The sequence below is a fragment of the Vipera ursinii genome (assembly GCF_947247035.1).
Source record: "Vipera ursinii genome assembly, chromosome: 1".
Taxonomy (NCBI): domain Eukaryota; kingdom Metazoa; phylum Chordata; class Lepidosauria; order Squamata; family Viperidae; genus Vipera; species Vipera ursinii.
The window spans coordinates 303,604,646-303,629,131 of record NC_139512.1 but is presented as its reverse complement, the minus strand read 5'-3'; the positions used below and the strand labels follow the sequence as shown (position 1 = coordinate 303,629,131).

The 24,486-nt window shown below is 36.9% G+C and overlaps 1 protein-coding gene across 4 annotated transcripts in view; it reads right to left on the bottom strand.

Moving 5' to 3' along the window:
• CDC42BPA (CDC42 binding protein kinase alpha) overlaps nucleotides 1–24,486 on the bottom strand; it is a 153,062-nt gene that overhangs the window by 12,640 nt on the left and 115,936 nt on the right. For all 4 annotated transcript variants that reach the window (XM_083376317.1, XM_083376314.1, XM_083376316.1 and 1 more), the window contains 10 exons: nucleotides 21,318–21,398; nucleotides 19,939–20,044; nucleotides 16,390–16,526; nucleotides 14,941–15,080; nucleotides 9,419–9,500; nucleotides 8,527–8,743; nucleotides 6,769–6,831; nucleotides 2,923–3,516; nucleotides 1,550–1,647; nucleotides 474–558 (listed from right to left, as the gene is read on the bottom strand). In XM_083376317.1, coding sequence (XP_083232443.1) covers nucleotides 474–558; nucleotides 1,550–1,647; nucleotides 2,923–3,516; nucleotides 6,769–6,831; nucleotides 8,527–8,743; nucleotides 9,419–9,500; nucleotides 14,941–15,080; nucleotides 16,390–16,526; nucleotides 19,939–20,044; nucleotides 21,318–21,398 — 1,603 coding nt within the window. The remainder of the gene's footprint in view (nucleotides 1–473; nucleotides 559–1,549; nucleotides 1,648–2,922; nucleotides 3,517–6,768; nucleotides 6,832–8,526; nucleotides 8,744–9,418; nucleotides 9,501–14,940; nucleotides 15,081–16,389; nucleotides 16,527–19,938; nucleotides 20,045–21,317; nucleotides 21,399–24,486) is intronic.

Genomic DNA, 24,486 nt, shown 5'->3' with positions numbered 1-24,486 from the left:
GTTTTTTGCCGGTTTCTGGCAAAAACGTTGATAGGAATACATTGATTTGTTTAACAATTGTGGAGTTTGCTTGACAATCACTAAAAAAAAATTCATACAATCATGTTTGGTCACTTGAGTCCCTCGATTTATAACCGTCATGATTTATGATGGAAATTCCAGACTCCATTACAGTTGTAAAGCAAGGACTACCTGTAATAGACTTAAAATTCAATTATGCTAAGGTGCTAGAAATATGAGACATCTGAATGGAGTAACTGGTTCCTACTTCAAAGTTTTAGCCTAAAATGATTAGATAGCACAATTGTTTTTTTTAATTATATTTAAAACCTTGGGAATTGCAGCATTTACAAATTTTATGTTGAAATGCTTTTGAGAAAAGGCTACTTGGATTGCATTCAGTGCATCAGCACTCTATTAATGTCTGAATGAACAGTAATTAATGTAGATCGCAGTTGTGTGTTTTTACTTACCTGCCATCTTATTTTTGAAATAAATTAATCTAACAGTTTCTAGTCCTAGGACATTTAGCGACCCTTCTGTGTTCAAAGGACGTACCTAAAAAATGTAAAATAAAGTAAGAAGTTATGAAGAAAATGTGAAACAGTATAAATTACCATACATCATACATGAATGTCATGGCAAAAATTCAGGAGGACCTTGGTGGTGGTGGTGGTGTGTTTAAAAAAAGGGGGTTTGAAACATCACAGTTGTTAGCTGATAAAGATAGTTGTAAACTATCTCTAATAGTTTTTAAGTGTACAGTGTAAACTATCTCTAACTGGGGTTTTTAAGTGTACAGGGTGAATTTAATATTTTTTAACTGGTTTTTAACTTTTGTATGTTTTGATTTTTAATTCCCTGTAAACCGCCCTGAGTCCTCAGGGAAAGGGCGGTATATAAATGTAATAAAATAAATAAATAAAATAAAATAATATACCGGTAACCTGCATCTGCACAACCAATTTGTTTTCTCTTCCCTTTCTCACCTCCACCTCTCTCGAACTGAAGTCCTGCATCACTTCAACCACTCACTGATGAAGTGAGCTGCAGCTGACAATAAATTATTCTTTTAACAAAAAATGTTAGGCAAAAATAATGTACCAAACTCTTTCTGATGAAATGCTAAAAAATATTTAATAGAAATATATGTATTGTATTCAGGGCTTTTTTTCTCATAGAACGCTCAGAACGGAGTTCCGGCACCTTTTTGGGATGGAACCTTGTAAGGTAGGCAAGGCGGGTTGTATGACATGTGTGAGTTCCGGCACCTTTTTCTTTTACAAAAAAAGCACTGATTGTATTGTTCAGAGTGTCTTTTCTTTAAGAATTCAAAGTGCTTGAAACATCTCTCTTCTTTTTATTGCTACAAAAACCCATACCCAATTAGTTTCCATTGTAGACCTGAAGGTGGGTGGGTGTCCCCATTCCTAGTTCATCAGATTAATATTTTAATATTTTAATCCAGATGGAACTCAATATATGTTTTAATTTATATTATGAATAACCTATCCAAACTGTTTAATTTCCTGTATAATTCATTAGTTACCTTCTTGAGTGGGATGGTCTGAATCCACTCCATTGAGTTCACATCAAATATATCAACTGCATTTTCACTATAAACTGAGAGGTATGGTGCATTGTAACCTAGGAAGAAATACAGATATATGTCTGCATAATGCCTTATGGACATACATTGGATTGTGTTGAAAACTGACAGGTAATCACTTTTAGCATATACTTCTTGTAATTAAATTAGAAGTACATTTTCTACGGTTGAAAATAAGCCTAGTTTTTTTATTGGTGTTTACTTATCTGTTTAATATTTGTTGAAAATAAGCTGTAAGTCAATTGCCGCTCACTGTGTTCACATTATATGATTAGCCACATTGAATGTTAAAATGAAGGCTTTGGAAAAAAGAATAAACCATTAACTATAGCTGAGAAATAAAACAGTATTAAATATTAATCATATATTTGCTAGTCCAATTTTACCTCAGTTTTCAAGACGTTGAAATTATGTACAACCAGTAATCACTCAGAAATGAGCAGTTAACAAAATAAATCAAATTCTAATATAGACTGATACTGTATAATTGTAATAGTTGGTATGTGCATGTGTAATACACATACAAACACATGCATGTGCACACATACAGACATACATATACAAAGGGGTATTGAGGTTATGAATATTTTTTGAAGAATTGAGAAAATGCAGCATTACTTGATACCACAAATTCTAGCATCTTCCTATTAGCAGAACATACCTACCACTAGTATCAATTTATTAAGTATGCTCTTTTATCACTATACTGAGAGCTTCAAATGTGGTAATTAACTTCAACTATGGTAACCACAGTTAGTTATAAAAATAGGACTTTCCTTGCATTAATTCTAGAAGCAGTACATAATAGATGGCAAATCATGCTTCCTCCAGCCCAGAGACCTATTTCAAAACCTATGATTCTTTTTTGGAAGGAAAGTCATAATGGTTTGCCAAATAATATTAGCGCTAAAAAAATTAATGAAGAGGAAATACATGGGTAGGAAGGAAAGTGTGTGGGGGGGAAATCAAGATATAACGCCACAATATTACAACAAATGGATTATTATCATGGCACAGGGGTGTCAAACTGCCGGTCCACAGGCTGGTTGCATTGTGCAGAGGCCGCGCCCACCCCAGCTCCAGCAATGCAAAAAAAGTTGCGATACGTCGCAACACGTCACATGACGTGGTGAGTTTGACACCTGTGTTATAGCACATAGTTAAAAAGTTATTTAGGTTTCAGTATCACATCTCCTACAACTTGTTATTAACTGCTTGATTAATTGCACAGTGTTATTCGAATATTGTGGATGACTTCAGGCCATGAGGAAAAAACAATCCTTTGCTTAATTAATGTAACTGTAGAAACTTACAGGAAGAAGAAGGAGTTGCAGGCCACATTAGTTCTTGTTGTCTAGATCTTCGACCCTGACAGTCCACATAAATCCCTACACTGCTAAAACACAGCAGGTATTCTTTATTTGAGATTTCAACAGCACAGATGGCATCAGTTGGCTGCTGTGTAATGAACGACAGTGTGTGATCATCTGGATGAAGCAAACTATGTGGATTTCCTTCTCCGTACAAAGGGTACTTTAAGAATCCTGACTGGTAGCCAACACAAAGCCGTTCACTAAAGATAGCCATCCACTGGACATTCCCAGCCACTTGGATTTCTTTTATCTTTTTATGGCGTGTTTTGCTATGATTTAACTCATAGCACAGGACCTGCCTTTTCATTGCTACACACAGGCAAGTAAGGGCTCCATGGCGCACTTGTCCAGAAACTATGGTCTGGCAACCTCTAGTTTCTGCCAGTTTATAAAAATCAATCTCTCGACCATCCAGAGCTGTCATAGGAAATAGTCGTACATGACGGTTGCGTCCCGAAATCACTGCAATAAGTTGTTCATTTGGGATGAGCTCAATCTGATGAACTTTCTTATTGTCACCCACACGAATTATCTCTGCAAAAATAAAAGGTTGTAAGAAATTATCTTGGAATATGAAGAGTATGCTCAAATCTTCTTCTTGCTTATTGAATCTACAAACTTACTTTTCCAAACTGCTTTTTTCCACTAACAATTTCTTCTAAGAATCAATGTATCCCATTTGCATTTTCAAAAGTCTGCCTTTGACTTTTTTCCTATCAGGGTAATTACCTTTGAATAGGAGTCTATTCAAGTGTCCTCAAAAAGGAAGTTTGCACCTTCTTTTCCCAGAGTCAGTTCTACATTCTTTATACTGCCTCCCTTCCTTGTCTCATGGATGCTGTGTTTCTATGTTCTACATACTGTAGCTCCTATGAGGGAGGTGAGGGAGGATCCCTTACAGGGACGGGCCGAGGAGTTTAGTCATCATCTGACAGACAAAATCGCTCAGATCCAGGCCGGCTTGGACTCTGACTGGGCGGAGCCTGACGTGGTAGAATCGGACGGTCTTGAGCATGTTATCTGGACTGAGTCGATCCTGTTTCCCCTGATGATGTGGACAGGATCATGGGGAGGCTGAGCTCCACCACCTGTTTGTTGGATCCGTGCCCCTCCTGGCTGGTTTATGCGGCTAGGGAGGGGACACAAGGCTGGTTCCAGGCAGTAATAACTGCTTCTTTGAAGGAGGGTGTCTTCCCCGCCGCCTTGAAGGAGGTGGTGGTGAGACCCCTTCTAAAGAAGCCTGTCCTGGACCCGGCTGTTTTAAATAACTATCGTCCAGTCTCCAACCTTCGCTTTTTGGCGAAGGTTGTTGAGAGTGTGGTGGCGCATCAGCTTCCTCTGTACCTGGAGGAAACTGATTATCTGGACCCGTACCAATCGGGTTTCAGGCCCGGGTACAGCATGGAGACGGCATTGGTCGCGCTGGTGAATGATCTCTGGCGGGCTCGGGGCAGGGGTTACTCCTCTGTCCTAGTCCTATTAGATCTCTCAGCGGCTTTCGATACCATCGACCATGGTATCCTTCTGCAGCGTCTCAGGGGGTTGGGAGTGGGGGGCACTGTTTTACAGTGGTTCTCCTCCTATCTCCTGGGCCGCTCGCAGTCGGTGTTGACTGGAGGGCAGAGATCCACCCCGAGGCCTCTCGCTTGTGGAGTTCCTCAGGGGTCGGTTCTCTCGCCCCTCTTGTTCAACATCTACATGAAGCCGCTGGGTGAGGTCATTCATGGTTTTGGGGTGGGGTATCATCAGTACGCTGATGATACCCAACTGTTTTTCTCCACCCCGAACCAACCCAGTGATGCCCTCGCCGTGATGTCCCGTTGCCTGGAGGCGGTTCAGGTCTGGATGGGGAGAAACAAGCTTCGTCTCAATCCCGCCAAGACTGAGTGGCTGTGCGTATCGGCATCTTGGGCTAACTAGATTATTCCACCCTTAACGATGGGGGGGTGAGGTGTTACCCCCATTGATAGGGCTCGGGCGTCCTCCTGGATTCACGGCTCAATTTTGAAGATCATATAGGAGCCGTGGCCAGGGGGGCTTTTGCCCAGGTTTGCCTGGTGCGCCAGTTGCGACCCTATCTGGACCGAGATGCCCTATGCACAGTCACTCATGCGCTCGTGACCTCCCGTCTAGACTACTGCAACGCTCTCTACATGGGGCTGCCCTTGAGGACCACTCGGAGGCTTCAGCTGGTGCAGAATGCGGCCGCGCGAGTTGTGATGGGGGTTTCCTGATACTCCCATGTAACACCTCTACTCCGCGAGCTGCATTGGCTTCCGGTTGCCCTCCGGGTGAGATTCAAGGTGCTGGTGATGACCTATAAAGCCCTAAATGGCTTGGGTCCGGGTTATCTGAGGGAACACCTGCTGCCGGCATCAAGCTCCCTTCGTCCAGTACGCTCCCACAGGGAGGGTCTTCTCAGGGTGCCGCCGATAAAAGATTGTTGGCGGATAACACCCAGGGGAAGGGTCTTCTCTGTGGGTGCTCCTGCCCTCTGGAACCAGCTACCCGTGGAGCTTAGGACTGCCCCCGACCTCCGCACATTTCGCCGGGACCTGAAAACCTGGCTCTTTGAGCTCTCCGGCCCAGGCTGAGAATTTTTAACTGGGGTTTTTAATTCTAGGGATGATGTAATCTTTTTTAAATTTGTTTTTAACGTTTGTATTGGTTGTTTTAAATGCCCTGTAAACCGCCCTGAGTCCTTCGGGAAAGGGCGGTATATAAATTTAATAAAATAAATAAATAAATAAATTAAAATTGTGTCATCCATTGCCAAACAAAACCATATTATATTTAGATAGGTTGTGCCTGTTATTATAGAATTGGATGGGTTATGCTTGGTTTTATCTATGCATTTTGAACATTTTATTTCTAACTGTGTTTAATTATTTCATCTAATTCATATTAAGCACCATGCCATTCCTCATTAAGAACAACAACAACAGCAATAATATTTGTTAGCTGCCCCTATGTTTGAAATGGGTGGTCATATATACTGAATAAATGAACAAATAAAGGCAAAACTATTGAGTTTCAATCTTCTGACATATCACAAACTGAAGAGTTTTTAAATACAGGTAGTCTTATGACCATTTGGGAAGTTATGACAAATATCTCCACAGCTATTTATGATTGGTTTTTGAAGTTATGGTGGACACATCCCCCACAGTGATGGGATCGCATTTGCAATGCTTGGCAACTGGCTCATCTTTATGGCCATTTGCAACATCCCATGATCAATGACTGCAATTAAAAATGTTTTTTGTCAATTTCTTGCAAAAAATGCCCATTGGGGAAAATGGATTTGCTTAATGTCCACCACAAAAATATCAGTCACGTGATGCCTTGACTTTTGATCACAACAAATTATGACCATAATGTCAGGCTCAGTTATGGCTGTAAATTGAGGACTACCTGTAGAATCAAACAGGGAAAATTTGAACACTATAGCATGGTTAATATTTCTTAATTCAGTTATAAATCACAGAATGAGAATTTATAATGCTTGTTAGATATCTTCCCTATCTTTTAAGCAGAAATTCTTAGCAATGTACATGGCACTTCCTTTTCCATTTTTTATGACAACAGTAATAACTTCACAGTTTGGTATAGGAAAGAAATGACTTTCTCAAAGTCACTGAGTAGGTTTCCTTTGCTGAGGGTGGACTTGAATCTGAGCCTCCCTAGTATTAATTCAACAACTTAACCATTAGGCCACACCGAATGAAATAAAAAGTACATCTTATCTGAATTTTCATTTTTCCAATATAAATCTAATACTCTTACCATCCTTTGTAACATGAACAACAAATAACCCTTCTTCATTGCCCAGAGCTATTCGTTCATGATCTGAAACAGTTAAAAATGAAAAAGAAAAAATACCGGTAATAATTGAAACACACATTGTATAAGGAAAAACAAGTATCAGATAAAAGGATAGTGAAAACCAAATTAATACTACAAAGTGTAATGACACTATTAGTTGTTTCATTTTGCCTTTAAATAAAAATGGAAAAAATATCTCTGGGATTCCTGTAATAACTAAACAACATAAATGTTCAAAATTCAAAGTAGGTGAAAGGTAAAAATAACTGAAGAAAATTAACGCACAATTTTAACTAGTGTAACACATTTACAAATCAAGGAAAAATACAATTTCCAAACATTTTAGAATTTATTTGACTCATAAATTATTTTCAATTTTGCTTTTCATTTTTTATCATATTAAATAGTTTTGTAATTCGCAATATCTCTCATAATCTTTATCATTATCCCACTCCATAAACTACCAGTTTTCCATTAGATGTTATCTTGGCCATTTAGTCTATATGGACTGATAATCTGATACCTCCCCAATATTTTAAGCTCCAATGCTTGTTTATTATTGGATACCTTGCTTAGAACCGACATTGGGCTGCCCATTTACCTGGATGCAAACCTAATATAATTCTGAGAGATATGCATAGATTTGTTTATTAGTGTCTATATTTTATGTCCCTTTTACGTAACATTTAACAGAAAGGCTTGTGCTGTTATATTATCATATCTATCTGAAAAGAACACGGTTTCTCCCCCCCAAAATATTTGTAAACAGGTGGAGGATAATTTTACATTTGCTGAGCAAAAAGGTCTCTGAAGATTACCAGGTGCTTTGGAAGGGATGCTGCTTAATGAATTTAAATATTTTTGAAAGTCCTAAAAGAACTTCTCTCTTTTCTTTCCTCACTAGTCAATTACTTCATTCATGTTTTTCTTATCCATACAGTTATATTTTCCCTTATGCTTCCCTTCCTAATACTATATATTTACTGCTTTTCCTTAGCCTATCTCCATTCCATTTCTTCCTTCAGTACCAGCTGGAAGGAGGGAAGGCTGTGCATGTGAATGTACAGAAAACATGATTTGTGTACATAAATGCGAAATCATCTTTAAAAATGGGATATGATACTTTACAGGCAATCCATTTTAATATAGTGATAGCTTGGTACTTGACTGCTTTGAAACTCATTGAATTTGGTACTCAACACATTTTGACATGAAAAATTTGTCGCAGTACTCATCATTTGTTTGGTATTCTAAGCACAAGATATTACTTCTTGGTGTCAGCTGCATTGTGATTCACTACATTATTCCTTATGGGGAAAATTTGTTTTGTACTCATTGTTTTTAGTACTCATGGCGCCTTCCAGAACCAATTAATGCTGAGTGCCAAGGTACTACTGTATTAGTTATTCATTCAATTAATATGGATTGACTTTTTTGTCCTTGGCCTGTCCCTTTTTTAGAACAAGACTTGTGGAAGATCTGTGTATGTGTGAGTACATATTGAGTGTATCACATTTGTGAGGGGGAGAGGCAGATTTCCCTGGTTTAGTAATTCTAGATAAACTTTATTTTTGTGTTTACATTTTTCTCCAATTGTTTCTTAATTTCAGAGCCAAATTCCTTCCTGGCAAACGTGGTACATTGCTTAAAAATTCCAGTATGAATTAACACTTCATAGTTAAAATAAGAAATCTGTAAAATGTCTTTAAAAATACATACCTATAATTGCTGCTGCTTGGCTAGTTTTAATAAGGGGCAACGTACTATCATATGCTTCTTTGGGAGCGTAGACTGAGCGATCTTTGAGCTTGTTCTTCCTTAAGATCCGATGTAATTCATTTAAGACTCCTACCCATTTACTCCTTTCATTTTCACTGTCAGCTAGGATCAGGACTGAACATTTATTACTTGATGCTAATAGCTGAGAAGCTGAAACCTGGAAATGTTAGAGATACGTGTAACTAAAAAATGAGATTCTTTGATAAATAACAATGTCATTTATTTATTGAATAAATACATTTATTCAATGTATTCAAAAGATACCCTCAATGTAAATATTCTATAGTAAATAAATTAAGAAGTCAACATCAAATATAAATTACAAAAGACCAATGAAAGCTAGTGAGGCATTAAAAAAATGCATAGTGAATGACCCCAATTCAAATCACTGTGGGATGAATGGGATGGGGGTAGACAGGTGGGGGTGCTGCAGCATCCTGTGGTAGGTCATAAGGACGAATGATTGCAGGGATGCTGCAGCAGTTCTAACTTTGAAACAGGGTCTTATGTAATTTTGGGATATCTATTGTAACTTTGAACATTTGCTAAGTGTCCTGTCGTATGTCAAGAACTACCTGTAGAGCATTTTTTAAAAAACTGTGAAGGCTAATTAAATTAACTGCACCATTTCTGGAGGATTAAAATTAGACTTTGTTGATATTCCTATATTTTAAAATAGAAAGCTGGAATAAAAATATAAAATTTCAAAGGAATCCACAAAAGCCACACTGACTAACAAATAGAGAAATGTCCATTAATTTTTAAAAAATGAATATAAGAAGAACAATTTATTTTCTATTGTGTGTTGCAACTGTATTAGGGTATTACTTACCCTAAAAATACAGGGAATATCTTTTCGGTTTGCATGGATGACATCAGAAGCCAGAACAGAACACACCGAGAATTCTTCATCCCTTTTATGAAGACATTTTTTTAATCCACCAGTAAGAGATTATTATATTTGAACAGTAACTATTCACATTCAGAGCAGAGTTTCTTAACCCCTGTGTAATGAACTTCTTTGAAAGTCAGGCAAAACTGGACTTCCCAGAAAATTTTTATTAAAATTATAAAATAAAACACAGAAGACAGATTGTTTTATAAAGGAAATTGATTATGCTCAAATACAGTTATCAAAATATTCAAAATGATAAATAGATAACATATAGTCTCTATTAATTCATTAAATTAATAATAAGATAATTAGAAATTAGTAAATAATAAAAATGTATTTGTTTTTCTGATCCAACATCACAGGCTCCCTGAAATCAATCCACAGACCCCCAAGCAATCCATGGACCTCAATTAAAAGTCCCTATTCTAGAGGAAAGTCATATCAGCACAACATAGAGCTGTAATGATATTTTATATTTAGCTTGCCATAAACCTACATTATTTCCAGATCAATATTTGTAGCAAATAATTTCTTCATATAAATGTTTGCTGTCCGTTTGTTAAATTGTTTTTCTATTGTTATAAGGCAGTGGTGGCGAACCTATGGCACGGGTGCCAGAGGCAGTACTCATAGCCCTCCCTGTGGTCACCTGCGCCATGCCTCAGAGGTGGCAACTGTCCCTCTTCAACCAGCTGCCCCCCACAGGTGTCCCTCCCCACGAGTGACATTGTGGTGACCACACCCACCTTGGCCACACCCACTCAATCTTCCATGATGACAGCCACACCCACCCAGTAGGCCATGCCCACCTACACCCAGAGATAAATAAGTGGGTTTTGGGTTTCAGTTTGGGCACTCGGTCTCTAAAAGGTTCGCCACCACTGTTATAAGGGGTTAAAATATAAGAGTGAAAGCTAAATCAATAGCCCTGCTCGAAATGTCACAACAAAAAACTTTTATTTACTACATTTGAAAGAAAATTTCAAAATAATATTGCTATAATATCCCCAACACTGAAGACCACATAGTCAATTTTATTATCTTGAAGATATTTCAGCTCTCACTCTGAAATTTTATTTGCAACAACTCTATAATTCTACAACTCCTAAAAGTTTTTAAGTCTTTGGAATTTTATTTATTATTTATTTATTCATCATATTTGTATAGCTGCCCATTGACCTAAAATGTGATCTGTTCTCCACATAACATCTAAAAGTAGATACAGAAAACCCAATTAAACAAAGGAATCAAGAAATATGTACTTATTCATTTATTTATTGTAGAAAAGGATCCAAAGTGACATATTTGTTGTGGCAAAAGTATATGAATCTTTAGGATTATCAGTTCATTTGAAGAGGAAATTAGAACCAGGTGTTTCAGTCAACGGGATGGTAGGTGTGAGGGTGGTAGGTGCTGCCTTATTTAAATAAAAGAATTCTGGGTGTTTGCTACCAAAGTCTGAACTTCACAATTCAGCTATGCGGAAATGTGTGTTATTGCTCAAACAAAGGAGATTTCTGAGGACCTCTGAAAAACAATTGTTGATGCTCACCAGGCTGGAAAATCTTACAAAACTATTACAAGGAGTTAAAACCCACTAGTCCATTATCAGGCAGATTATGCACAAATGGAGGCAATTCAACCCTCTCAGAGTTACCCTCTCAGGAGTGATCAACCAACCAAAATCACACCAGGGTAACGTCTAAGGAACTAAAGGCCTGTCTTGCATTGTGAATGTCAGAGGACAGGAGACCACTATCAGGAGAACAATGAACAACAGTGGTGTGCATGGAAGGGTTCCAAGGAGAAAGTCACTACTTTTCTGAAAGAACATTGCAGCCCCTACACAATTTGCAAAAGAACATTGGATAAGCCAGAAAAATATTAGAAGTATGTTTTGTGGGCAGATGAGATCAAAATAAAATTTTGAAGCGTGAATGAAAAACATTACATTTGGGGACTTCTGTTTTTTTGCATCTGCAGCACATGGCCACGTGAGATGTGGACCTCTGCTCCCCATGGCTAGTTTCTTCCTGTTTGGAGGACCCTAGATGGGTCCGAAGTTGCCCCGGAGAGATGACTATGAAGGAAGGGGCACACCATCGATCATGAAGCGATGGCAACAGCTTCATTTGATCCGGGGAAAGCCCTCTGAACCTGACAGTAGAAAGGCTAGCGTGAGATCAGCATCTAGCCCAAGCTGCTTGCAGCCGAAGTCCCAGAGCATGAACCTAAACATAGCGTGCTTGGAATTGGTGAGAGTACTGATCTTCTTTCTTCTATCTACTATTTAAATCCTTGAAATGATCCCCAAAGCAAGAAAACCTCCAGAAGTTAAGGGAGGGGATTATATCCCCATTTCCTTAGAGACGGAAGCAGCGAATTAACATAAAAGGTTGAAAGAGATATACTAAAATTTGATTTAAAATATTTCAGTCTGGACAAATCTAGGAACTAAAGAACTATCAAGATTATACCCTAAAAAATTCTTATGGAATTATAAAAATGGTAACAAAAATAACTTTTTGATAGAAAGAAAAACTGAAAAAAGAAATAACTGCTGACACCTAGTGGAGAATCAAAGAATAGTACACTAACAATAAGGACTCAGAAATTGACAGAATGCCCAGAAACAAAAAATTGTTCCTTTGAATTGCAAATAACCTTGAAGACAGCTGGGAACAAAGGAAGAGCTAGTTATAAGATTTAAAAAGTGTTTGAAAGAAAAAACAAAACAAAACACCTGGTCTGTTGCTTAAACCTAAGAACTATTTATGGAGAAAAAAACCTTTGGCTTTTTGGCTAATCTTTTGGAGGAGAATTTGCAGGATTTAAAGTGACTTAATATACTGAATCTGTAATTTTGACTGACTGATAAATTGACTTTTGAATTAAAACATTAATGAAAGATTATTTGAAGGGGGGAGACAACATGGATATCACATATGTATCAAAAAATGACAGAATGCCACATTCAATATTTTTTCCTAAAGGACTTAGCCTGGAAAATCAAGGCCCTCCAGAAACAAGATAAATACTTTTCCAGAGGAAATATATGTAATGTTAGGACAAATACAAATGACAGAAGATTCAAACCACGGTGAAATTTGAAACAACTCTGAGGATTTAAATAAGCATATTTCCAATCTAAATCTACAATTAAAAAATACCCAGGAAATAACAACAAAGGAACAAACAAATCAGACAGCAGATTACAAACTAGAAGGGTATGATCAAATTGATGAATTAACAAAGGAAAAGAATTACAATTTGACACAAACAGGAAAAAATCTATAAGGTTCTGATACAACAAGAAAATCGGAATTATTAGGAGAACTATTAAAGTTTGGGGGAACAGAAATTTTTTATCTTACTTACTCCATCTTTTGTACTCCCAACAATATTTGTAAAAATACAGGAACTGTTGGGTAAGTGGATTATATCAACTTGGAAAATTACTTGGCAAAAGAAGATCAGAGACAGATACAAGAGATTTGACTCTCCCTACCAGATGGACATTTGTTTGAATATGGCTAAAAGAACAGAGAAGATCAAACAAAAAGGGGCCTAATAACAAGGATAATGAGATTTAAGTAATTATATTATAAAACATACTATATTAAATGTTAAAATAGTAGGTTGATGTAACTTTTATTAATATATAATTAAAATATAAACTGATTAAAAAAGGATGTTACATCTATACACTAAGACAGACAAAAACTACAGCATTTTTATAATGCATGACGTAAAATATTGGGATGATGTACCTAAATGGGAAAATTTAGACTGTGAGATGACTAATATGAAGAAATTATGACTGATAAGAATTGGATTGAATATACACAAATTTAACCGAACAAAAATGATAAAAATAGGATGTATGCTGAACTAATGAGATGATGGTTATGAGAATAATATAAGCTGAAAAAATGTTATATATAGAGATTATTGTTATTTGTATAAATATAAAAAATGCCTATACCTAATCATTTATATATTGAAAATATTAAGAATTATATTTTGGCTAAGGTTGAAGAAGGAAAATACAAATGGGAGAAGGGAAGATCAAAGAAATGTATTAGTAATTAATATATTAATTATGGAATTATCAAATTTAATCATTATTGACTGTTAACTAATTATTACTATCCTTTTTTTTCTTGTTAAAATATAAACCAAGACAATACGCTTTATACCAGGCACTGGAGATTGTTATAGTTAAAAACCAATAAAATATCTATATAAAAAAGAAGAAGAAAAGCATTACATTTGGTGAAAGACAAACACCGCATTCCAGCATAAGAACCATATCCTATCTAAAAAAATCATGGTAGTGGCAAAATCATGATTTGAGCCTGTTTTGCTGCCTCTGGACAGGATGACTTCCCATGGACCTCTGAGTTCTTAATTGTGCCAGGAAAATATCAGAATATCTGTCGATGAATTGAAGTTCAAGAGAAAGTCAGTCATGCAGCAAAATGTTCTAAAACATACACACAAAGAATGGTTTAAAGCAGAAGAAATTTAATGTTTTGTAATGGCCAAGTCCAAGTCCTGACCTTAATTCTGCAGGAATGTTGTAGAAGGTCCTAAAGAAGGCAGACATGGGCTTAATTTTTTTCTAACAAATATGCACAACTAATTGACACTTATGGGGTCTATGGCGCTCTCTGAGCTTCATTGTTTGCTTGCATTAGTTGATGCACTAATGATGCCCTGAATCAGTGCCTACCAGTTAGCTAGTCAGCTAATAAACCATCTGAAAACAAACAACTACGGTAAGCTCAAAGATCACTGACTCCACAATTCAACCCTGAGCTACAAACAGTATATTCTTTTCTATTGATCAACAGTTATCAGAAATGTTTAGCTGAAATTATTGCTGGCCAAGGGTGACACATCAGTTACTAAAAGCAAAAGTTGACATCTTTTTCCACACATAAATAGAGAGTTTTAGATCATTTTCACAATAAATCAATGAACAAGAATAATATTTTAGACTCATCTGTTTAATTGGGTTCTCTTTTTTTCAAGTTTTTGGATTCTGTGGAAAATAGATTATATTTTAGGTCATATTTATGCAGGAATACTGAAATTTCAAAAAGGTTAACAAACTTTTAAGCACCACTTTATCTAAGTGCAATTAGTAAGTGTTTAAAAAGAAGTCCTGCTGGCCAATTGTGAATATAATAATGCATTGTGAATAATAAATCCATTTAAAGAGAGAGATGATTCTTTACCTGAAGCAACAATCACTCTCATTTTAAAACTTCAGTTATTTAAAGCTCAATAATAGTTCCATGTTATACCACAGCTACTGCTGAGGTTCTTTTAAGTACAGCTTATCAAAAAGAGATAGGCTATAGGAAAATGGCTGACTTTTATGTTATTTATACCAGCAGAGACTCAAAAGAGGAGCATTTGCTGCCTTGGGTATTAAAGCATGCCATTCCTACCTCATATCAAGAACCTGACTAACCACCACACTGGGCTGGGATGCTTTTCCTTCTGCTATATCATAAAGGAAGAGCTTGAAGTCACAGACAACAGCTAGGGCTCTCTGCCAGCCTTTCTTCACTCCAGCTGGCTTAGGGATCTAAAATGAAATTAATCACATTAATTTAATTAAATGCAAAAAAATCAAAACAGGCAAACAATTTTAACACCTAAGCATAATGTGCAAACTGTACTTTCAACATTTATACAAGAAGCCATTCAGCAAGTCAATCAGATATACATTTATACTGTAAAAATAAACTTACTTAACTGTCATGCCTTCCTTCAAATAGAGCAGTGAAGACGCTGACGCCACTTCTACATGCAGTGATCTAAGATCAATGCTAGTTCCAATTTCCCACAAAGTAATGGGTCTAGGAGCATTGAAAATGGTGTAGCATTTCTTCTGGAAGTATATAGGGCAGGTGGTTCTCACTGGCAAGAGTCCATAATTTCTCCCATTTCTTGGGATTTCTTATTCTGTTCTGCAGCTAAGGCACCTTGTAGCTGTGCCAGTTCATGTCCTCTCCCGTCACTCTGGAGGGCACCATCTTTAGTAACCATACAGTGTAATCTTTTTCCCCCACTTTCTTTTCTCTCATGGAGAAAAGCAAACATGAGATTAATCAGTGTGTGTTTGGAATATTATCCCAAAGGTGCTTTTTCTCAACAGAGGGGGAGGGATACGACTTCCATCTATCTCCAATCTACAACACAGTCCTTTCAGCAGTTCCAAGAAGGTTCCACACCCATTTCCATTACTCAGGTGACCCTGATGACCCAGATAAACCTCCAGGTGGCCTCAACAAATCTCTAAAAGAATGCAAATGACCAGCTGTGTGCAAGGAGTATAAATCCTTCCATTCCCCACCATCCAGTCAGAGCTAAAGAAGCTTCTTGGATGAGAAGTGAAACATCTTCAAAGAAAAACAAGACAATCCAGTTGCCTTGTGAAAAAGCACCTTTGGGATAACTATGACCTGGATCACTGAGAATCTCCATAGATTTAGGGTATTAGCTGGTTACATTTTTTCATGCCCTTCCACTAGCCAGAGGGAGGAAGCACTGGCCACCTTCATAGGATAATGGAGTACAGAAGGATAGATGTTAGCACACTGGTACAAAATTGCAATACCAATGACAGTATGGAAGTGCACTGAAAACTACCAACTCCTAGCTTTTTCTCCGAAACAGTAGCAGACATCTTGCGGTTTACTTTGTGTGTGTATATACATATACATACATATTGTATGCATACACACACACACACACACACACACACACACACACTGTATACACTTTTTTTGTAAAAATGATAAGAATTTCCCATTTAAGAGAGAGAGAGAGGCTGAGAAAAATGAATATCAATGGTAAACATAAACCAACAACCCAGGTTTTCTTAGACTTACTCGGACATGCCCTTCATACGCAGTTCCTATTCCTTTCTGTGGATCAATCCCTAGAGGACCTTTCGTCTGTTCAGGTGGGATGGGACATACTGCTGGTGCTTTGTCTGCACAGGTCACATGGCACGAAAATCCACAGACTGGGAGGAAAGATAGTATATGTAATTAAAATGTATATCTGTTGATTATGTAATACTTATTTTACTAATATGAAAATCAGTAATAAACACAAATATCCTCATCAATTTTTCTTGCCCAATGGAACTACCGTATTTTCCGGTGTATAAGACGACTGGGCGTATAAGACGACCCCCTACATTTCCTGTTAAATTATAGGGTTTGGGCTATACTCGCCGTATAAGACTACCCCTCTTCCAACGCACACCAAATAAAAATTAAAAAACATCAGATTTGATTTTAATATGGTAATTTTAATTCAAATGCTTATGACATGCAGGTGCTTAGTAGGAAAACTGTCACTTATAAACATAAGGCTGTCATCAAACATGTAAACATAAAACAGTGCAAGTGGATTAAACTATAATAATAATAATAATAATAATAATAATAATAATAATAATAATAAGAAGAAGAAGAAGAAGAAGAAGAAGAAGAAGTTGTTGTTGTTGGAGGGGACCTTGGAGGTCATCTAGTCCAACCCCCTGCTAAGGCAGGAAACCCTATACCATTTCAGACAAATGGCTGTCCAGTCTCTTCTTAAAAACTTCCAGTGTTGGAATGTCGGCTGGTGGCCCCCAGGGGGAGGGCATTCTCAGTGGATACGCCAGCCCTCTGGAACTGCTTGCCTACCGAAATCCGGATGGCCCCCGACCTCCTCACCTTTCGGCGCGATTTAAAAACTTACTTGTTCCAGCAGTCCGGCCTGGCCTGATAGCTCTTGGGGTCTCAGTTGTTTTTACTATTGTTTTTCACTATTGTTCAATCTGTATACCAACCTTACTCTGTACACCGCCCCGAGTCCCTCGGGAGAAGGGCGGTATATAAAAACAAACAAACAAATAAATAAATAAATAAATTCACAGCTTCTGGAGGCAGGTTGTTTCACTGGTTAGTTGTTCTAACTGTCAGGAAGTTTCTCCTTAGTTCTAGGTTGCTTCTCTCCTTGACTAGTTTCCATCCATTGCTTCTTGTCCTGCTTTCAGGTGCTTTGGAGAATAGCTTGGCTCCCTCTGCTTTGTGGCAGCCCCTGAGATATTGGACCACTGCTATCATGTCACCCCTCACCCTTCTCTTCGTTAAGCTACACATACCCAATTCCAGCAACCGTTCCCTATTTTCCTAATTCACTTTTTCACTTTTCCTAATTCACTCTAAAGCTTTCCCTGCGCAGAGCCTTAAGTAAAACCAGCTGCCTGCAATTAGTGCAGGTTCACATCCCACCAGGCTCAAGGTTGACTCAGCTTTCCATCCTTCCAAGGTAGGTAAAATGAGGACCCAGATTGTTGGGGGCAATAAGCTGACTTTGTAATAATGCTGCTTGGGTGTGTGTGTGAAAGCCCTAATAAACAGGCATATACACAGAATGAAGGCTATTGCTAAGCACATTGATTTGTGCTTTAAATTGTAAGCCACCCTGAATCTTCGGAGAAGGGCAGGATATAAATGGGATTTTAAAAAAAAAAGACCAAATGGGAGATCCGCTCCAGGTTTTCCAGCCAGCCCGCCCAGTTCCTGAGTCAAATGTGTCCTTAGAGCTAAGCCGCTGCTCTGGCTGCTGCCTTCCCCACCTGCCTTTCAAGTTGGGATAGACTACAGCTGCTCTTCAACTTTAGAAGAAAAGACGCCCAGACCCCAGCCTGTAAAAAATCACAGACTGCAGCTTCTTCTCCAATTGGTCCCGCTTTCTCTGCGCAGACTAAATGGGAGATCCACTCCAGGTTTTCCAGCCGGCCCTGTCCCTAAATTTTCAGCACCCGGCGTATAAGACGACCCCTGACTTTTGAGAAGATTTTCATGGGTTAAAAAGTAGTCTTATACGCCTGAAACTACGGTATGTGCCTACTATATGTTAACTCAGAGAAGGGAGATTTGCTATAGATAAACATGTAGTGGAGTACTATTTCCTGATGAATACATTCACATTCACTGCACTAATACCTTCTGGACTATTAAAACCATAGTTATATACAACTGAAATGAGCTATTTCACAGAAGTTCCAAATATATATGTTCTGATGAAGTTTTATACTTTTGCAACATTTAAATTGCTAATTTATAAAGTGCAGATTAAGAATTTGGATAAGAAATTAATATAAAACTATTGTCTGATTAATTGGGTATGTCTAGTTTAATGAGAAGGACTAGGTGTGACATGATAGCAGTGTTCCAATATCTCAAGGTTTGCCCAAATGAGGGAGTCAGGCTATTCTCCAAAGCACCTGAGGGTAGGACAAGAAGCAATGGATGGAAACTAATCAAGGAGAAAAGCAACCTAGAACTAAGAAGAAATTTCCTGACGTGGAACAACTTGCCTCCAGAAGTTGTGAAAGCTCCAACACTGGAAGTTTTTAAGAAGAGATTGGACAACCATGTGTCTGAAATGGTATAGGGCAGGAATGTCAAACTTGCGACGTCACATGATGTAGCACGATGTATTGCGACTTGTTCCCCATTGCCGGCAATGGGGTGGGCACGGTTTCGGCACGGGCTGGCAGTTTGGCATGCCTAGTATAGGGTTTCCTGCCTGAGCAGGAGGTTGGACTAGAAGACCTCCAAGGTCCCTTCCAACTCTGTTATTCTATTCTATCTGAGATATTGAATTTTTGTTCAAAAATTACTTTTTAAAAGAATTAGATGTTGTTTCATATATATCCTTCCACATCATTCTTATCAGCTCTACTCTCTTGAGCTAAAATGAACACCCATAAAGAAAAGTTCATTATAAAAATATTTTGTTCAGTTTGATAAAATGAATAGCCTACCCTCTCACCTATGTTGCAGTACAGCAACATATGAAATTTCTAGGGAGTCCAAATCCGGGTGATAAACATTTCTGTCCTATTAACATATGCATCTTCATACATATAATCATGTTCTTCAAGCTTCTAATGGTTTGAGTACAAGTGAGAGGCTACAAAGGGAAAGTTTCTCTGTTTTCACTTAATTTCTCTCTGCTGACCCAGCTGCTCGTTTACTGAAAGGCCTCGTTTTAGACAAGGTTCAGCAACCGTAAAACCCTCTCAATGCTGAAGCCAACAAAACAGATGTTCAGATTTTTCTCTACACTTTTAAAAAATATTTCATTACTGGAACCAAGGACCATTCAATGTGGTGTTACAGATCACTGGTTGTCTCAGTATCACCTATTGCAATCACCAATCTAAAACAGTATTATGACATATTCAACTACATTGTATTATACTAAGCTAAGGAAATTTGTCCCTGAATCTTTAAAAGGTAATTAAAATAGCTAGCTGTTCTTCACTTTTTTGCCACAAGTGTGTAACACAGTTAAAAAATGGCATTAACATGTAATTACTATCATATAATAAATAGACTTCTTGGTAAAAACAAACAGATGCCAGACCTTACCTTCACAGGTACAGCCCTGTCTTATTAACCCAACCATCAATGATGTGCACTGATTACATTTGGTAGGGGTATTAAAGGATTTTACTACAAACTGATGGGCCTTAGGCTGTAAAACAAATAGAAGTACTGATTAGGTGACAGCACTTTGATAATAAAAATCATTTTTAAATTGGCACATATTATATAAATAGTTTAATTTTGTTGCACTAATAAAATCAGAGTTTATTTTTCAGTTTTATAATTTTCAAGCCATTCCTATTTCTTACACTTGTTTAATCATAATCAGTTCCATTCAGAGAACAGAATCATCACCCCATAGGATACTATTAAGTTAGGTATGTAATTTTATAATAGTTTTACATCTTACGTGTTTGATAGATACTGTCTAAGGAATTAAACAAATGTTCAAAATCAGTGGACCACTGTCCAAAAAAGGAACAGGTAAAACAGTTACCTTGTGTTTTATATTTCTTTTTTTCACAGCAAAGTAGGCTAATATCTAATGCACCACAAAACTCATTGGTAGATTATTTATTATTAAACTATGCAGAAACAAATGTGGGTTTTCTCCTTTAGCTTTCAAGACCATTTGATGATCAGTAACGTATTTTGCATCCTTGTAATGCTTCTTAAACAGAGAATAAGTTATTACATTTCTGTAATGAAGTAGAAATCATGTACACGTGACTAAAGAAATATATAATCTGTTTCCTTTCATAACATTTAGTCCAGCACACAGCGAGTTTTTTCAAATTTGGTATAAGGAAATAAATGCTGTCTAAGTTGGACGTGACCTCTCTTGCTTTTTAAATATTTGAACACTCAGAACATGTAGAATTGTTTCTTCCAAAGTGGGTTTACTTCTTACTGATACTAACAGCATCCTTATTCATAAGTAAATGATAGAGGATCAACAAAGTAGACACAGGTAATCCTTGACTACTGATTGCTTAACAAAAGTTCAAAATTATGACTGACTCGGGAAAAGTTATGTCCTCAAAGTTATGACTATCACATTGCCCCCAAGGTCACATGGTCATATTTTGAGTGCTTGGCAAATGGCTGTGGTCACATGATCATATTTTACAATAGTTTCTGCTATTTTCTGACAAAAATATCCATTGGATAAGCTGGATTTGGAATTACAACCACATGATATGCTTAATGATATATGATTTATTAATTACTGTGCTGACTTACTTAATGACTGTTGTAAAAATGGTTGAAACATCAAGTCCAGTCATGTGGACTCAACTTATGACGGCAATGATTTATGACCAATATTCCAAGCTCAACTGTGGTCATACGTGAATGACGACCTGTATAAGAATAGCCTAAGATTTTAGCATAGCTTCTAATTGGAATATATGATTCAGTACCTTTGGCACAGAGAGTCCTGAACCACTATATGGTGATCTCATGGACGGTGTCTGAACTGGACGCAGTGGATGATCTGAAACCTGAACACATATATGGTAAACATTAATTTATATTAATATTAATCGGCTCACACCCCCCACTGTTAAATGGTGTTGATATAAGCAAACTGGTGCAAAAAGTACACAAGAATTTGAAATATGCATATAATATTGTTTAAAAAAGCATTTACTTTGGGTAACATGTTGAGATTTTCCTCACTTGCAAAATATTTAAATGCTTTACAGCCTTTAACATAACTAAACTGACTGCATCAAAGTAAATGTATTTTAAGAGATTGGTTTACTGGAAAAGCTTCAAATACTCATAGACACATACATATATAACTATCGGTAACAATTATTATTATATTATTCATATATTTTCTTTTCAATATACAACTTTGTATGTGAAGAACATACAAAAACTCCTTCCTCCTCCTACTTTCCCCACAATAACTACCCTGTGAGGTGAGTTGGGCTGAGAGCGAGTGACCGGCTGAAAGTTACCCAATGGTTTTTCATGCCTAAGGCAGGATTAAAACCCACAGTCTCCTGGTTTATAGGCCAGCACCTTAACCACCACTACAACCTCTCTATGGGGAGAAAAATAGCATAAAATTTACATAGCGACTCTGAGGATTATTCTTTTAGATGTGTATGTAATAAAAATGTTTTGTTAATCAAACAGCACTTGCCCTGGGGCTGCCAGCAAAGCAATGCAGTTGTCCATGCAACATGCATGCGGAGACCCCAAAAAAGCTTTTCAGGCAATCATGCTGACCATTCCAACCATACAGCTGCTTTATTTCTCGAGGAGAGATGTTTCATTTGTAGCAATATTCACTGTGAAGCACTTTTCCAACATTTGCAATTTTGTTAATTATCTAACACACACACAGTTAACTGTTTTCATGAAGCAGATGTTTGGCTGATTACCTCTGTACCAATACTGGATCATACATCTACCATCTAAGACGTTCAGGCAGTTATTAACTAAAGGCTTTTATATGACGGATCTGTGTGATAAATATTTTTGTAAGTGCAGCCAAGGAGTTTAATAAAATGATATAGGTCAGTAGCATGTGCCAGTAATACAATGGTAACACTTCTTTTTTATTTTATTAAATAAAAATATTGTCAAAGGAACATAAACTTTTCTGAAGCACTATCGTTGTTATAAACTGCTTTGTCTATCATGAGGAAAAAATGTGTAAGTTTTAAGTAATTATTATATTAAAATGTAATATAATATAGTACATATAAAATAAATATGCTTGAGTTATCTGTTAACAAGGTCAAGGTCAATGTTAATGTGCCATGATGAAAAGTTACATTATTTTATAACTACTCTTCTATTTTACAGAAAATTGTGACAGCATGTGATTACCAGGCTAACTTATGTAAAAACATAAATCAGAATGATTTTTTAATTTATGATTCAGATTACACTGGATATTGTTTTTAAATATTAAATATTGACTTGGCAAATAATATTCTGAAGACTAATCTAGATTACTTTGACATTTTTATTCTTGCATGTAAATTTATTTCCTTTTGTTTTTTTAATTTTTCTTACTTTTTTGCTTTTTGCTTCTATTCTTTTAAAATATTTTCTAAAATAAATAAATAGGAAAGAAACCAGCTATATAGTATGGCTGGTTTACAAATGGGAGATGTCTATAAATGGAAAAGAACCTCAGGAACTATAGCATAGAATAGCTAAATAGCTTAAAACTGCAAACCCTGTCAATTGTAAAACAATAATTTAAAAACAAGGATTTATATTAAAGTAAAAGCAATCATGCATATAATTGCAGTATAAAGATACAAAAAGTATTCCAGTTTTGAATACTCAGATGACATTTGAACATCAAAACAGGCAAGAAAGAAAGAGTATTTAAAGTGACATGTGAAATATGAAATTAGGGTTTCCGTGAAAAGTCCAAGAATATTCTGAAGATCAATGCTTCCATCCAAAAAGTAACCAAACAATCTTCTATCAGGAGATGACTACATAGTGCTTCTAGCAGGCTAACAAAATAAGCTGTTTTCTCGGAATTGCAGATATATATTTTATAGTCTATGCTATATCACAAACTATTTTTGAAACCTTAGTCAGTTTCACAAAAAAAAACTTTGCTCCACAGTGAAGACATAAGCACAGAGGTCCCCAACCTTTTGAGCACCAGGGACCGGTTCCGTGGAGAGAGTTTTTTCTGCAGATCAGAGGGGGCGTGGTTTCATGTACTGCCTGCATCCTGCTGATGGGGCTTTGCTTGTTTGGTTGGCCTAGTTTCTGGCATGCCGCGGCCCAGTGCTGGTCCACAGACTGGGGGTTGAGAACCCCTGCATTAGCATATATTTAAAAACTTGGCTTGATAGAGCCTGACCGAAAGGCTTCTATTACAACACAGATGACCCCCGAATCCCGAAAGGAATTGCACAAGGAACATTACAAAGCTAAGTTCCTTGGCAAAGAAATAATGGAATCAGCAGCTTGCTGAAGAATAATAAAAGAAATACTGTTTCACTCTAGATGCAAGTGATATCTGAAAGAAAGTAATAGCAGCAATGTATTGTATCAATGACTGTTATTTTGTCCCTGTATTTGCTTTCTGTATGGGCAATTTGCTTTCTATAATGGACAATATAACTACAAGAAGTTAGAATCTATGTGTATGTGAATGTGTTTTATCTTGCTCCAAGGGATAATTTACATGTGTACATATATTTATTTTATATTTCATTTTTCTGTTCGTACAGTACTATTTAAAATATGTCGCTGAATTTGAGTTTGTCTGTACACATACATATAACATGTTTGAGTCCTATGTATGTAAACTAATTCTCTCATATGAACTAGTGCTCAGACATAGAAATGTTTTCAGGAGCCAATGAATTCCATTAATATAGGTATTCAGATGCAAAGCAAATAGCAAAACATTGTTATTCCTATCTTTGGCCATCTGTTTTCCATATGAAACAGAAATAAATCTTCCAAAAACACAGCATGTTTGTGTTGCTTGACTGAATTGAAAAACTTGTAAAATCATGGGAATAATCCTTTAACAGGTATGCTATGTAAAGACAGTGAGACTTTAGGCCTATTTACCAGTATGCTTAATTGGCT